General features: G+C 45.1%; 1 protein-coding gene and 1 pseudogene across 6 annotated transcripts in view; one reads left to right on the forward strand and one right to left on the reverse strand.

The window, feature by feature from the left end:
• The window catches only part of KIAA1549L (KIAA1549 like), a 138,011-nt gene that overhangs the window by 40,423 nt on the left and 80,142 nt on the right, over positions 1–17,446 (reverse strand). For all 6 annotated transcript variants that reach the window (XM_038563061.1, XM_038563059.1, XM_038563060.1 and 3 more), the window contains 3 exons: positions 16,725–16,903; positions 10,178–10,395; positions 3,313–3,442 (listed from right to left, as the gene is read on the reverse strand). In XM_038563061.1, coding sequence (XP_038418989.1) covers positions 3,313–3,442; positions 10,178–10,395; positions 16,725–16,903 — 527 coding nt within the window. The remainder of the gene's footprint in view (positions 1–3,312; positions 3,443–10,177; positions 10,396–16,724; positions 16,904–17,446) is intronic.
• On the forward strand, positions 13,673–14,756 carry LOC111091021 (annotated as a pseudogene).

Genomic DNA, 17,446 nt, shown 5'->3' on the forward strand with positions numbered 1-17,446 from the left:
TAGGGGGAAACCTGCTTTGTGCACTGGGAGGAATTCATTTCAAGGCCAAAGTTAGCTTAAAAATACGGCGTGGCCTTTTAGCAGGGATCGGTTTGGGACATCTTTCTAAAATCGCCCCTTCATCTCAAAGGGGGTGCCACCTTCTGGAAAATTACTCACCAGGTGAGCCCCAGGAACTGCCAGGAGTGTGTTGCCTCCCTTAGCTGTCAGACGGCCCAAGAGGTTAAGAACTGTTGCTGCGGGCAGCCCCGGTGGCGAAGCGGTTTAGCGCTGCCTGCAGCCCGGGGTGTGATCCTGGAGACCCGGGATAGAGTCCCACACGGGGCTTCCTGCATGGAGCCTGCTTCTCCCTCTGCCTGTGTCTCTGCCTCTCTCTTGCTCTCTCTGAATGAATAAATAAATAAATCTTAAAAAAAAAAAAGACCCCTGTTGCTGCAGGGGTGCCTGGGTGGCTCAGTTGGTAAGCGTCCGCCTTCAGCTCATGATCCCAGGGTCCTGAGATCAAGTCCCACATCGGGCTCCCAGCTCCATGGGGGGAGCCTGCTTCTCCCTCTATCTCTTCCTCCCTCTTTCTCTCTCATGAATAAATTAAAAAAAAAAAAAAAAAAAGAAGAAGAAGAAGAAGAACTGTTCCTGCAAAACACAGTGATTCTCAAATCCCTTGGAGCCAAGAGTCTCTCTTGGGCAGGCCCCAACGCATCCTGCTCTATGGGAACATTTTCAAACAATTCCAGGCTGCCCTCAGTCCTGGAGCTAAGATTTGCCTGTGCTTTGTGTGTGTTGGTTTGCTTCTTTATTTATTTACTCCTTTACTTCTACATACAGCCTTTCCTGTAGGGATTCTAACACGGTCAGCTTTGAAAAAATTGAATCAATCTCCCAGTGCTTCTGTTTCTACCAGGTCAAGGAGCAGATCCCCATAGTGTTCTCTAATCTGGCAGAAATGACGGGAAATCTGGGCCTGGCTTTCAGCTCCCCAGACCCAGTAGGAGGAATGATATGCTTCCAACCGAATGACCTGCTCACTGCTGGGCTGATGGGATTCTTTTGTCAGGAGGGCCCTGGCGTTTTTAGAAAATCAAGAGTTTGGGAAATGAATGCATTGCTTAAAGCTGTGACTCTCTTCCTTTCCTCCTTTATCGGCGGGTCCATTTTTTCTTTTCTTTTTTTTTTTTTTGCTTGTGTGAGTTATCCGTGCAAGAAGTCCTGTGAGACCTGACATCCAGCCTCTCTGTGAGAGCAGAAGTCTAGGATATATGATGATGTGATACAGTGTGATGAATTTATATGGAAGCCCTACTGCATGGTGGTTGAGAGGATAGGTTCTGGAGTTCGGTAGACAAACTGTATAACCACTCTGTGCCCTGGTTTCCCCACCTGTACAAGGGGTGTGAGGAGGGTGTTTCCCTGACTGATTGCCTATGAAAATTCAATTGGATAATTCACATAAAAAGACTGGAATAGAGGCTGGTCTATCATGCACAGTCAGTAAATGATAGCTATTTTTCATGTGATCACAAGAGGAGAAGCAGGAACACGACAGTCTAAACTCGAAAAACTGGTCCCTAGATGATCACTTTGGCTTAAGGAAACTTATCTTTGCTTATGTTTCAGAGACCACATGCAATTCTCAGGACACGTATATTTAAGAAAAACCTATTAGAATGAAGTGGGCTTCCCTTGAAGCAATCTATAATTGGAACATTCATACATGTTTGTGAGGGGTGAGCAACCTCCTTTTAAAAATCATCCTTCTTCTGTCGCCGTAAGTAATGTACTAACACGGCACTCTAAAAGTATTAAGTCAGTACTACAAGTCATGGCATAGTGATGAGAAAAACCTGCACGGATCCCCCTTTTCAAGACTAATAGGGAAACTGTCCTATTTCCTCAAACTGTAAAAAGGTCTGTGCCTAGAGTCTCACAAGAGACCTATTAATTCCAATCTCGAAATACATTAAGAATCCTATCATATTGAAAAAAAAAAAAAAGAATCCTATCATAAACCTTGGGTATGTCTGAGCAAATAAGTCCCCCAAACTATCGGCTTGAAGGAAAAATATTCACTTTTGGCAGGGATAGATTAACTGGAGAACTCAAATACCTGATTTTTAACCACAGGCTGATTATCAAATTGCTGACTGGGTTTAGTATAAAAAATATTTTTATGAGGAGAAATATTAATGTTGAGTAATTTCACCTGGAGGGGAAAAGAAATTTGCCCAAAGTATCTAGAATTTTATGAAACTATCAATTGGTTTTATATGAAAAAGGAAAACAGAAATAAAAGAGAAGGTTATCACCATCAACACAAACATCAAGTCTTAATTTCAGGTAAACTAGAAGTTCAAAATAGGTACAATATCTGTTTTTTAAGGTTCCATTAAAACCCCACTTTAAGCTTTTGTGGCAAACAATGACCAATCCTGGAGTGGGGGTGGGGGGACCTTCTTGCCTTCAAATTAGCAGAATATATTTACGAAATCAAGAGTCATTTTCAAATTACAACCTCACAGATTATAACAACACTTTATCCAGACATTTTTGAATCATAACTTTTGATACAAAAAACTTTTATTCGTAATTAGAGAAATGTTTTGGGAGAATGGGAAAAAAACCTGTTTCATAAAACCTAAGAGTAGATTTAAGGGCATGTGAAGTTCTGCGGCAGGGTGATGTATTACTGAGCACCTCCTCAGAGCAGCACTGATGTGAGTTCATGGGTGCAACTACATTAGCAGGATGTGAGCCATTGGATACAAGACACCCCACTATAGCTCCTCATCTGAGGAAATTCGATGCGATTAGAACAATTTTTGCGGTTTGGAGACATGACTGCATATAAACCTGGGCTTCATCATATGAAATCACCAAATCGCTCTGTTGGACATCTGATTGTTTCCATGGCATATTGAGGAGTTATGAAATCAGGAACAAATCCAACTCCTCAACACTGCTATGGATGAAAAGAAGCCTGTGTTCAAATGAATTCTTACCCACAGTCAGTCGTGGTTCCTACTGAGTTTTAAGGACAGAGGGGAAAAAATTAAGGACATTTAGAATCACTGTTGACTTAAGATCAATAATGTACTATTCATCAAATGTATGGATTTAGAGATCAAAATCCTCTTAGCAATAATTTGCTACTCTGAGACATTCCAAGTAGTCTTCCTTTGCAAAACTGGTAACAAGGAATAATAAAATAGAAAACATTTGGGTGCACTTTTAAATTCCACAAATATACAGCAGAGCAAGACATTATGGGACGCTCTATCTCCTTGGTTTTCAGGGGAAAGCAAAGCAGAGACTTACGTCGTATCCGCTGTTACGGATTCCACGCCGGGGTCGCTCTCGGGTTACCAGAAGGTCCATCTCTGTTTCCCCCGGACTCGGGCTGTTGAGAGACTGCCGGCTTCGGTAGACAGAGTTCTTCATCTGTTGCCTGAAGAAAATTCAACAACTGTTATGATGCAGCAAATGCCCTGACAGATGGAATTCTCCACTGATCCAAACTACAGGCAACCAATGAAGGATTTGGATTTGCCTTGCAGATCTCAGGATTCATGCTATTTGTTCTCTGGCCATCAGAGGCCATAGGAATAGTGGAATCAAAGTTTGTTTTTGTTTTTTGTTTTCCCAGATGCTGTAACCATTTGGCTTAATTGTAAATCCTCTTTTTATGGAAACCAGGTAAGGATAACCAATTGCAACGCTACAGCTTCATCTGAAATTCTGTTGCTGGCAAGGCCAGGGGCTCTCTCTCCCTTGACCTCAAGGACAGATAATGCTAGAAAAACAGACTTGCTCTGGTTGACCCTTGACTCAGGAGCCTGCTGCTCCTTTTAATCTTTCTGATTTCACACGCAGGGTTCTATGACTGAGTTAATAAACCCTGCGGCTAATGGGCCACTTAATACTTGACTATTGATAGATTTTCTTTTCTACCTTCCCCAGATTTCTTTCTGGGCTAAGGAGCCATAAACCAAGAGGCAGTTTGGAGCATATCCACCCATCCACCCAACCATCCATCCATCCATCTATCCAATATTTACTATCTACCATGTGCCAGGCACTGTGGAAGATGATAAGGATCCACAACGAACAAGACAGACATGGTCCTGCTCCTCTGGAGCTTCCATTCTAATGAGGGAGATAGACAATTCACATGATTATTTCAGAGGATGATGAATGCTAGTAAGAAAAATAAGATGTGATAGAAGATGGCTAAAAGAGGGGACAACTTTAGATAGGACAGTTAGGGAAGGCCTCTCTAGAGAGAGGATGGTTTAGCTGAGACCCAAAGACAGCCTGTCACATGCTAATCCTGCACAGAACATTCCAAGCCAGGGAGTCAGCATGTTGAGAGGCTCTACTCAGCTCCCTTATGGAATACATATATTTGTCACCACTGTTTACACTTGCCTTTTGAGGACTCTTTATGAGGAAGAAGAAACAAACAGAAATATGGTGAGGACTGTAGCTGTGCTTTTTTTTTTCCATACAAGGCAACTCTTACAAGTGGGGAGTAAGGCCCCCTTGGGGATAGGTGGTTTCACATGATACTGCAGTACCATGTCCAACTGTACATTTCTCTTCGTGAATAACTGGCATTTCAGAGCATCTATCTTCAGAGAATTCCCCAGACACCAACTATTTTATGCCTCCGTTCTAAGATTCCATCCATTCATGGGTTGAAGGTGAAAAGGTTGCATTATTTATTCCCAGGGACTACGCAGGAAGCCAGAATCCTGGCAGGTAGACATAGACACACCTTTTCAAGATCACACACCCAGTTAGTCTTAGCATGACCATCACACACTGTTAGTTTAGAACAGACATTAGAACTCCCAAGACAAAACACTACCCTTGCAATTAGCCTGGGGAGTAAAATACACACTATTAGACCCACCCCTTCACCATGAGGAGCTCACACCTGTTTAGACCACCTCTGTGATCTCCACTTGCCTGAAACCCATGATATCCTTCATTTGGGAGGAGCACTGTGATATTCTTGGGCGGCTACCCTTCCTGAAGGAGTTGGCCTGCAGAATCATGCATCAGAGCCCCATGGCCACAACGACTGGTCAGAGGACAGGCACATGAGTTGGTCCAATGAGACTGAGTCTCAGAGCTTTTGCTAGAGCAACCAGGAAAGAGGCATTCTCTTGACATTGAAGTTTCTGAGAAGATAGGATATAGGCCAGGAGTTGCTGGCAACCAGTTTGCCACTATGAGGTCAGAGCTTGAACAGGAACCAGCGAAGAGTGATGAGAGGACAAGACATTGTATGAACCTTTGGATCTAGTCATATCTGAAGCCTTGACCTTTTGCATTCAATGACAAATTCTCTTTCTATTTAACCAGTTTGTTCTGGATTGCCATTGCAACCCAAAGAATCCTAATATAGGAGCTTAAACCTAATATTATAAACTGTGCTCTATGGTTATTTGTAATTAGAAGCTTCCTTTAGGAATGGAGCACAACCTTATGAAATAGAGTGATTCACACTTTAAGGCAGACCCCAAAGAATTCTCCTCCTTGACCTAATTACAAATCACTTTTTGAAAAAGCTGACTTTACAACTGTCCTGAGACTGCCAATTAACTCATTTAGAAAAGATTTACTAATAAGGATGGTTGGGGGAATAAACACTAGGATTAGCAATTGACATTTAAGCAGGCTATTTTGGAAGTATTAGAAACACAATAGCAAGATTGTGTGAGCCCTTTCAAGAACCAAGAACGTGGGTGAGAACCTAGACATTGGGGTGCACTCCAGTCTCCTTTTACATCAAAGACAATGTTCCATTATGATGCCCAGCTTAAAGGCTGCTATTTAACGTGGATCTCAATTGACCAGACCACGCATGCATGGCCTGGTGGGTAAGCATCTACTTAGAAATAAATTAGGCTCTTGGGTAGAGGAATTACTTATTTTAATCAAATAGAGTTCCACTAGGTATATTTCTTTCTTGTGGGCATTTTGCTGTATTCTCTAAAAGTTAATATATTTTGAAACCTGCAAACTTGAAAAGCTTCTTTACCTCTGAAACTATTCCTGGGTAGATAGCGATAAATTTTATTTGCACTTTTTAGTTTTTTTTTTTTTTAATCCCACAATAATTTAAAAAGTAGTTTCCAAACTGCATTCTAAGGAAACTCAGGGTTCCATAAAAATGGAATGTAGCCTCTAAGGAGGAGGAGCAGCTCTGCTTCTGTGAGAGCAACTCTGTCTTTATTATTGTCTTAGGTTGGGATCCCCAGGAAGCAGGCTCGATGATGATTTGACAAGTGGTTTACCTGGGAAAGGGTTCCAGGAAGCACAAAGTTTGGAAAGTGGAAAAATGAGACAGAAAGGGAAGGAGGCCAACAGAGGGTATGAGATAGAGCAGATTGGTATTTTGGGCAACGGGGAGCTCAAAGTTACTGGAGAAAGATGGGGAATAGTTGCGGTAAAATGTAGGTTTTACTTTATTTAGGTATGGCCTAGCCCAATGGATCAGGAGGCGGCTGCCATTGAAAAGACAGCTTGTTGCACTCACAATGCCAAGAGGAAGGGGCATGCCACCAGGCCCCACGTGGGGAAGCACCAGGGTCAGTCACTAGACAGTAGGAGTGAGGGGAAAATGTGGGCAAGGGAGGACCTTTCTTGTGGTTTCTTGGGGAAGGAACAGGCAAGGCAGGGTAAACAGGCTTTGGATTGGATTGCTGGAACCATTTCAGCAGCCTCTGGGGGCAGAGGAGCTGTTCCTAGTGGTGTGGGAGCCAGGCTTCAGGGATTTGGGGGTTGGGGGGGATTTGGGGGACTGGAGCCCAGAGTGGGAGAGCCCTATGTGAAGGAGGTGGTTGGGTGCCTCTCTTTGGCCCAGGGTGTGATCCTGGAGACCCAGGATCGAGTCCCACGTCGGGCTCCCTGCATGGAGCCTGCTTCTCCCTCTGCCTGTGTCTCTGCCTCTCTCTGTCATGAATAAATAAATAAAATCTTTAAAAAAAAGAAAAAAGAGTTGGCCAGACCCCCAGATGTCAAAGCATCAAGCACAGAAGCCAGCAAATGTGGTTATCACGAGTGTAGCTTGCACCTCAGAGCTCTCCTGCCAGGGTGTTTACCCATCGGCTCCCATCTGTCATTGACCGAAGCTGCTCGAGGCACAGAAACGGTGTGGCGCTTCTGGTGGGGGCTGCGGAGACAAGGCCCCCGAATCGGAGTCACGGATGCTCCTGGGAAGTAGGATGCCGCTGCATGCGCGGGCTGCATGGGGGCAGGGGGAGCCAAGAGAATCTATGGGGGGACACTCTGCCAGCATCTTCCTTGTACATCACGTCTTCTGCGTGCCTCTGGGTAAGAGCGGATAACGTGAAAATGGGGGTGTTCTTCTGACTTTAAAGAAAGAGCCGTGAAGACTCTTTTAAAAGATGCAGGGATGAGTCAACATTTGGACCTAAACGTTGTCATTGATGCGATTGCATTTAGGTCTCAGGGTAAAGTCCTGGTTACTGATACCACCCCTGGACGGGAGGATGGGTCCCCCACGTGTGCCTTGCCACGGCGAGGTCACTGAGAGCAGAAGCTCTGCAGAGCTGAGCTGTGAGTGGCAGTCAATAAGTAACCCCAACCCGTGACAACAGATACCCCACACCTGGCAGCAGCCCCTGGACTCAACAGCAGAGCGTGACAAGAATGACACCTCAGGGGATCCCTGGGTGGCGCAGCGGTTTAGCACCTGCCTTTGGCCCAGGGCGCGATCCTGGAGACCTGGGATCGAATCCCACGTCAGACTCCCGGTGCATGGAGCCTGCTTCTCCCTCTGCCTATGTCTCTGCCTCTCTCTCTCTCTCTCTCTCTGTGTGTGTGTGACTATCATAAATAAATAAAAATTAAAAAAAAAATACGTATCTTATAAAAAAAAAAAAAGAATGACACCTCAGAGCTAGCTTACCGGGGCATCCTCTTTCTCTGTGAACCCTTCCCTTCCCATCCTCACACTTTGCTGATCTCATCTCCATTCCTACCCCCACCTCACCCAGCTTGTGGTCTTCTGTATTTTCCCCTTCATTGACTGAAAACATTTTAACATTATGTTTAGAGTCATTCAATCATTTCTTCCACAGACATTTATGGAGAACGGATGACACACTCAGAGCATGGGCAGGCTGGCGAAGGGCCGTGAGGATCCTGCCTGAACTTTTGCTGGGCAGTGGGGATGCATCTCCATGGGAGGAAAAGTTGTGTCCATGCTCTTTATGAAAAGCTTCAACCAAAATTTTGTATGTATTTCCCAAGGAACTTTCCAAGCTAAGTTCCTCTCATTTGCGCATGATCTTTGATTCATTTTCCAAGTGGCAACAGGAAACCAAGGGAAAACTACTCCCTGCCCCAGTCTATAAGAGACCACTAAACTATAAAGTCCCCAAGTGTGGCGTGCAGCTAAAAGTGTAGCTTTTAAGCTAAAGAAGCCACCAGTCTTCCTATAAAATCCATACCTTTCTCTTTGTTCTATAGTTACCAACATGGTGACACATGTATTATGACCCCTGTCAAAGTGTTGATTTTTGGACCACTAGCTTATACCCATCAAATCTCTTTAGAAGCATAGTAAATGAAGCACTGGCTTAGAAGTCCCTCTTTATTAAAAATAAACTATGTTGGGGCACCTAGGTGGCTCAGTCAGATGTCAGCCTTCGGCTCAGGTGCCGAAGGGATCGTGCCCCTGCTGACCAGGGAGCCTCCTTCTCCCTCTCCGCCCTGGTCATGCTTTCTCTCTCTAATAAATGAGATCTTTTTTGAAAAAAAAAAACAAAAACAAAAAACTGTCAATTCCGTTAATAAATTAAAGCTCCACCTCCCATTTTGATTTTGTGGCTTCCATCCAAGCCTGTCACATAATCATTTTTGCTTTTAAAAAAATACCTGCTCAGGCCAGGAGCTGTCCTATCTCACCTTGTTTGTGGAGGGTGCATCTGCCAATAGGATGTATGGGGTAGATTGGAGAGCCAGCAGGCCCAAAGCCAAGGGGCATGTTGCCAAGGAGAATGTATACTTGAAAAGGATGATCTCAAAGCATGAAAATGCTTCCAAGGAGGTGCTTTAGAAGATGGGGTGGAAAAGCAGAAAGATGGCCATGTTTAGTTTTGCTAGCCTCTTTCTCTTTACCCAGTGGGTGAGGTCACTCTCCGCTTAGTTAGCAACAAAGCTTGGGATAATGACAGGGTGCCTGGGACCCCAGTTGGTTAAGTGTCTCTGGATTTAGGCTCAGGTCATGATCTCAGGATTGTGGATGGAGCCCTGTGTAGAGAACCACATCAGGCTCTGTGCTCAGTGGGGAGACTGCTTGAGATTCTCTCTCTCCCTGTGCCCCTCCCCCTCCTCACTCTCTTTCTCTCAAATAAATAAATATATCTTGAAAAAAAAGAAAAACGAAAAAGCTTGGGGATAATGCCAATTCCAACCCCTGAGCCTGTGACCCTCCCTCTGAAGCCAGGTCCCCCTTATAGACCATCACATCGCAAACACCCATAGCACTTGTGAGTAACGAACTTCCGAGGTAATTATCTTTTTTCTCCCATCAGACCTTAAGTCCCATGAGAGCAGTGACTGGGCTGTCTTGCCTACCATAAAATGCTGAATGAGTGGAATGAATGAATGAATGAATGAATAAGAAAAAGCAGAGACCATGAGGGACTCTCATGACCATGAGAGTATTCAACAACTTGCATGGTGCCTAATCCATAGCAGGTGATGATTAATGTCAAATAAATGAACAAATCTATAGATACAAGAGATGAGCCCAGCACAGAGCTCTAAGGAGTTGGGTGGTAAGTACTTATTGAAGCTGAATGAAAAGGTGAGGCATGAAATTTGCATTTCTTATTCAATTAATTGAAAAATCCAATGTCCCTTGATCTGGAAATTGCATTACCAGGTAGGTGATATTATTCTATCTTCACCCAGCTCTGACCCAGCTACTGGCTTGGAAATCTTATTGAGCTAAAGGACAATTATGGTTGTTTGCCCAAGTATTTTTTTTAAGTAGCTTCAATTTGATTCTTTTATAAATTCATTATGGAGCACCAGCTTGCACAGACCAGCATGGTCCGGATCGGCACCCTCTGCTGATATGTTACCCAACGCACCCTCTACCCTCATCCCACTAACATACAGGGACCATTAGACACTGCACCTGTTTTTAGACTCAGCGAAGGGGGCACACAGTTCTGGATCTGGATCCAAAACGTGCTCGATTTCCTTTTGGGTTTTCTCGTACATCTTTTTTCTTTCGGTCTGAGCCTTGCTTGTCTCCACCGGGGGGAAGTCGTAATATCCCTTCCTCTTCGCTTTGAGGCGCAGCTTGTTCCGGTAGTGCTCGATGTCTGACTTCTGCTTCAGGGCTTTGTTCACCTGGGGAGAGAGAGAGTCTCAGGCCCACATCCAACCAGGCACAGCCAACAGGTGGGAGGTTTTCATCAGGTCACAACTCTTGCAAAAGCTGTCCTAGGCTTCACCTCCAGTCCTTTGAGCCAGCTAGACCCACTTGTGTCCCATTCCAAGACCAGCCCCCAACAGTGGGCCACAAATAATATGGAGCCTGCCATTCACCTAAGCCACTTGGACCTTCCATTAGGGCCTCTTTCTCCCTAGTCCACCCACTTCTGCTCAGGCCTTTGTGGCGTCGGCCTAATCCCACCTAAACCCTTTTGGTTCCCCAGTATGGGATCTCCTGATTTGGAAGCCCAGCTGGATCCTGGTGCCTCTCTTTTGGCTCCAGCCCTGAGGAACCCAACGGCTTCCCCTGGCCACTTAGCTGATGCCCAGCTGGATAAGACAGCCAGTTCCTGAAGAGGCTGAGTTGGGATGAATGGAAGGAGAAAGCAGAGCAGAGAACCTGTTTCTAAGGTCTCTCCACTCTACCAACCTGCACTTAAGAGCTTATTTTTGTCAATCTATATCTTTCTTGAGAGGTAGATAATTTTGAAGCCTGTATGGCCACCAATGCCAGTCAGTTCCTACCCTATCGGGCAAAGCCAGTCTGGTCACATAGAAAGGAACTTGGCCAACACACTTCCTGACCCGTCAAACATACAAGCAGATGGCTATGCTAAAGAAATAACAAACAATGAGGATGTTACACCCACAAACAGAGCTCAACAATGAAATCAGCCTGACACCTACTGGATAATATGGAAGACCATTAGTGCTGTTTGTAATCAGACTGGACTATATTAATATAGCCATGTATACTGTTGTTATTATATTTTCTTTAATCTTTAAAAGAGTTTTCTGTAATTCATAAACTGAAAATTCATCTAGTGATAAGATATAGGTCAACCTACAGAATTAAGCCAAAGTTCACTAACAAAGGCTCTACCTTAGATGTTTTATTTATACAGAATATTTTTTCTAGCTTTTGCAAAGACCTCCCTACCCTGGGCCTTAAAGATATTTTTAGGCTGGCAGCATTTCACATGTCTTAATTGTTCCCTCATTCTGCTTGCCACAAAAACTAGCCAAGAGAGGAAGCTAGGATGACATCCTCTGAGCGAGGAATGCCATTTCTGGAATCTCTCCTTAAGCCACATTCTAAGAGAGCTTCAAAATCAGAGATGAAAGTTAACATCACCAGTGGTCAGAGATATCAAGTGCTTCTTGATATGATGCCCACAAAAGGGCCCATCATCCCCATGGTTATGCCAAAAATGCATAACTGTAATCCAATCACAAGAAAACATCAGACAAACCCAGACTGAGGGACACTGCCCATGATAACTGGCCAGTACTCTTCAAAAGAGTAATGGTCATGAAAGATAAAGAATAGTCACAAAGAAGGGCTGCGGAATTGTCCCAGACTAGAGGAGACATGACTAAACACCATGTGGGATCCTGGACTGGATCCTGGAACAGGAAAGGGACAATAGTGGGAAAACCAATGAAATTCAAATGAGGGCTGTAGATTAGTCAATCAAACAGCACAAATGTTAATTTCCTGGGTTTAACTGATAATTATTCTATGTTTACGTAAAATGTTCACACTTGGGATAGCTAGGTAAAGAGCGGATGGGGCTCTCTGTACTGTTACTGCAACTCTTGAGTATACCTAAAATTATTTCAGAATTAAAAGGTTTTAAAAGTAAAGCATGAAATTACTCAGATATAATAACCAGAACCAAAACTAAAACCAAAAATTATCTGGAAGACTTGAACAATAAACGATCAGTTTTCCAATCAATGGGATACCTACTAAACTAAGTCATTAACAGTGATCATCCCAAAGACAATAGCAACAACTGCAAATGTTTAAGACATAGGATACACAGTTGTCTGTATGAGATTCTAAAATATACACGAGTTTGACCAAAAGTTTGGGGAGGAGGCACAGAAAATGAAAACAAGATATGTCAGGGTAGTGAGATTATAGTGATTTTTCTTTTTTCTTCTGAACATTCTATGTGGTTATGCTTTCTTTAAAATATTCTTTAAAAGAATTACCTATAATTCATAAAAGGAAAATTTATGGCTTTGGGGTTGTGTTTTTTCACTGAAATAAGCCAACCGTGAGAGAAGAAGGAAGAAAATTATAAGACAATCTGCCTTAAATGCTACAAGGCAGCAAATTACAGAGAACAGTTGAGGGCTCTTTTCCAGTCCAAATGCCAGCAAGATCCATTCCTTTAACTACCAAAATGTAACAAGTATCCATTTCTGGACAGGCAAAATGTTCATCCATTTTCCTTCTGGGACAGGATGACGGGCTTGGCAAGAGAAGGGAGTTGTATGTTGAATTCAGCTGAGATCTAGAATGGTCTCCATGACATTCACATGGTGAGGCTGAGGTGAAAAGATCCGGGTGTGGCGACCATTATCTGGGCCCATCCTGGGCCGATGTCCTAATCAAAGAGCAGTTACCAGTTTATTAGTGACAACCTCAGAGGCCTCTCATCATTGGGCTTGTGTGTCAGAACCGTGCCTAAGGAAAGATTCAGGAGGCATGACTGGCTTTGAGAAGAACCTTTACAGGTTCCCAAATTATAGAACCAAGGAACCTAAGATGGTAAATGATCAATGAATCCTCATTCATTGGCTAATTAATAATATTAATAATAATGATAATGTACTGATTATGTGCTAAGCACTGTTCTAAGCGTTTTACCTGTATTAACTCATTTGATCCTCCATGAACCCCATTTTACACATGGAAATACCGAGGCATCGAGAAATGAACTAACCTGCCTAACGTCACATAAATGGTAAACAGAAGAACTTGGCTTCAAATTCTTGCAGCATGGTTTGAGAGTCTGTACTCTTTTAGTCACAATGCTATTTCTCACTGACGGGCCACAGTCAGGCAAAGAGAAGGAAGGAGCACTGGATAGGGAGCCAGGGGGCCTGAACATCATATCATGGCTATCACAATAACTGTGTGGTTCTGAGAAAGCCACTTGACCCTCTGGCCACAGTTTCTTTATCTAAAATATAAGGAAGTTGAAAAAAAAAAAAAAAAAAAAAAAAAAACAATGAGAAGTAGGCACAGAAGTGCTCTGTAAGTTTATACCAGAGAAGTTCTTTTTAAAAATCGATGAACCTTCGATGTCAGGCCCCCAGCCATGCCTCACCACACTGTCATGCTGCCTTGTGCCCACCGTGGGGCCAGCGCCCCACCCACGTGGCTTGCCTCCCTTGCATGGGGACCTGCAGCAGCCCGTGCCCGAGGCTTCCCAGGTCAGAGTTGTCCTCCCAGCCCCACAAGAGGAGGAAGAAGAGATATCTGTGGCACAACAAGCCCCCCTATGCCTACTTGGCCAGGATGGCCCTGGTGACCTAGGCCACACCCTCTTCGCAGGCTGAAGGTGGCCCATCATCTTCATCATGCCCTGTCATCCATCGGGTCCAGGCCACATCCCCTTCTTCAGGGATGACCAGAAGGACTAGAAGGATTCCTACCTGCTATAACCTCTCCTCCAATGGATGCTTCTGCGAGGTGCCTAAAATCCTGGGAAGCCCCAGGCCAAGGCAACTTCTGGGTGGTCATCGTGAGCCTGATGAACCAGCAGAGGTGCTGTGGCTGCAGAACATGGCCCTGTACTGGTGCTGGCAGAGCAGGGATGTGCGGGGTGACTCTGTCAAGGATCTGGGCCCCCACCTGCTGCACAGTTGGTCCTAACGGCCGCCTAATTCCCAACCACCACTCAGTGAGGGCTTCGGCATAAAGCCTCTGCTATGAGATCCCAGGGAAAGGGCACCCGGAGCAGCCCAGCTCCAGCTGGTTCTGGGCACAGTGGGGAGGAGGTGGTGCCCACTGCACCCCTGCCCTCTGAGAGGCCTCTGTGGCTCCCCTGTCCCCTCCCCAGGCCTAGAAGAGTGGAAGGAGAGACTTCCTGGTTGGGGGGGGGGGACCAACAGGCCCTCATCCCTCTCCCCTGAGCACAGAGCCTGGCCCCTCCACTTCCTGCAGGGGACCCCAGACCTTAAGAGACTGTCCAGTGGGAATCACAGGGCCTCACTTTGGGCAGCTGCTCACTTCCTACTTGCTCATCTACATTCCCAATGTGGTAATGCCCTTGGTTCCACTACTACCCACACTCTACCCTCCTGTGCCTACCCCTTCAACTAGCCCAGCCTACCTGGGGAGTGGCCCTTCAAACCCATGCCTCTCAGCATGGCTCTGGAATCTAGATGCTCTCTTCCAGGGGGTGCCACTCAACAATAGCATCTATGATGTGTGGGTTAGCCACTCCTGGGATCCAGCTGCCTCTACCCTGGGCTGATGACTCTCCTGATACAGCCTGTGAGGCTCCCAGGGCAGGGGCACTTTCCTCCAATAGACCAAAAACTGGCTTGCTGGGAAACCAAAGCCAAGAGGACCAAGAGGTGTCTGTGGTCACAGCAGCCTTGGAACACTAGGCATTGACAGTGCTGAGAATCCATGATGCTTATTGGACTATGACACAAAGGATGTAGCCCAGCCACCTTGGGAGGGTGACCGCACTGCCCTGGCCCTGATGGTCAGTCCATGCCTCTCCTAGCACCAGAGGCAAGACTGGAAAGAATGGGGCTCTGCTTGGAGTAGCTAGCCCCTTCCTGATTCTACTTTCCTTGGCCTTCTCTGTCCACCTATCCTTCCTTCCGTCTATCCATCCATCACCATATGTCATTCCTCCCTCCTGACTCTGGGCAGAGGGGTAGAGAACCTAATGATGGCTCCAGCCTGAAGTCCTGTCCTCTCACATCTGCCTGGGAATGAGGTAGTGCCTTCTTGGGGAAAGGAAATCAAGACTCTACTTGATTTTGGTGGTGGTACTAGGGAAGATATAGGAGTAGACCAAAAAAACAAAACAAAACCAAAGACAAACATGAATCTCAACCTATCACACCTATCAGCCAGCTCTGTCTTCCTATCCAGAAAGCAAGAGAAGCTTTCTGAATCAGATTTTATATGTGGTCTGGATGGAGGAATGAGGATGAGCCCCTGATGTGGTTTACAATGCCCAGGGGTATAGGGGACTGGCATGTTCCTTGACAAGTGATGAGAAAAACACTTTAAAACCTTGGAAATCTAGGGATGCCTGGGTGGCTCAGCGGTTAAGCACCTGCCTTTGGCTCAGCGTGTGATCCTGGAGTCCTGGGATCAAGTCCCACATCGGGCTCTCCGAATGGAGCCTGCTTCTCCCTCTGGCTATGTCTCTGCCCCGCCACCCCCCCCCGTCTTTCTCTCTGTGTCTCTCATGAATAAATAAAGTTAAAAAAAAAAAAGAGTTGGGACCTAAAACCTTGGAAATCTCCACCTCTAGATGGTAACAATAGCAGCATATATAAACAAATGGAATGAGCAATCACCACAGTAGTTGGATGAGAGAGAAAAACCGAAGCATGTGGTAGCACGTGGAAGGTAAATGTTCATATGCAGGTTCCACACGCATGAACTTAAAAGCTCATCAACACTGTCAGCTCACTGACCATTCAGATATTCGTTACCTGACTTTCTTTCTTGCTCTTTCTGAACCGCCCATACCTCCTATTCATCCATCCATCTGTTCTCTTTGGTCAATTCATCATTCTCTGGAGTATGTTACCAACTTTTTTCAGATTCTCAGGAAAACCGATTAACATCATGATATGCACTGATACCCTTTTGGAAGCAGGCAAAGTGTTGTTTCAAGCTTGCTAAAAGGAGTAAAAGTCATTCCAAAGCCTACAGAGTAGGCCACATCCCTCTCTGTCTGACATTATCTTCTCTGGCTCTTTATCAGTTCATCCTACTACAGCTGGCCTTCCATAACGAACAGGTTTAAGAGTATTACCAAAGAAGACAGAAGGTGGTGTGTGAGTAAGGGGGTGGGGGAGAATTTCTGATGCTTCTCTTCAAAACTAGTTTAAAAAAAATTTTTTTTAAAGTAAACTCTACCCTCAAAGTGGGACTTGAATTTACCACCCTAAGATCAAGCCTCATAGGCTCTACCGGCTGAGTCCCCCATGTGCCCCTGTAACTACAGTGTTTTTAAAGAGTCCCTTGGGACTTTCTGAGAAAGGCAACAATGCTTCAAAAACATCACCCAACAAATTCATTTTGGGTGACTTGTGTCCTGATTCATCCCACTGAGGCCTGCACACACAGGGGTGGAAACCACCAACAGAGCCATATACACCTGGACACAACCTGCACCCAGTATTCCCAGGTGGTTGTTCCTTAGTCTGAATTCCCAGAGGACTGGCTGCACTGGTCACCAGATGCTCACCTCGCCATTGAGGGCTGCTGACTCCTGGCTCCTGTCCGACGTGGGATGCACCACGGGGAGGGCTGTGGGTTTTATTGCAATGAGCTGCACAGAGCCGGAAGATGTGTCAAAGGGATCGGCAGCCGCCTTGCCAGAGTTGTCAAAAAGCACCGCTCCTTCCTCTTCATCACTCGCTGGCACTGAAGCATAACATCAACACATTGATTTTTATTGTGTAGGGCAGTTGCATGATCATGCGGGAATTTGTGTAAGGCTCACAGCCTGAGGACATTCTTTTCCTCAAAAGGACCTCAGGAGCAATAGCATCCGGTTCTGTACCAAGGGCTCACTATTGTTCAAGGAATTTCTCTGAAATGTAAGATCTATACTATTCATTCCTCCACTGTATTATCAAGGGCTAGGAAAGAACCGTGGAGGTTTGAATTTAAACAGTAAAAGCCATTCTTTCAAAACTATGACAAAATGTTTTCGGGGAAAAAAATAAAGTAAATTTTTTCTCTATGTTAAGCCAGAGACAAGAAAAATACAATTTGGCCGAAGCTGGCAACTATTCTTAAAATACGACAGTCAACGGAATAACAGCATTCAGTTCACTCTCTGGCACCAAAGCCACCCATTTTTGCACGATGTCAAGGAAATAAGTCTTCCCTGGTCAACTGGCCGCAGTAATTGCTGCAGACACTCTGGTTTTTTTTCTTTCTCAAGGCTGCTTCTCCAACGAT

This window comes from Canis lupus, chromosome 18 (assembly GCF_011100685.1).
Source record: "Canis lupus familiaris isolate Mischka breed German Shepherd chromosome 18, alternate assembly UU_Cfam_GSD_1.0, whole genome shotgun sequence".
NCBI lineage: Eukaryota > Metazoa > Chordata > Mammalia > Carnivora > Canidae > Canis > Canis lupus.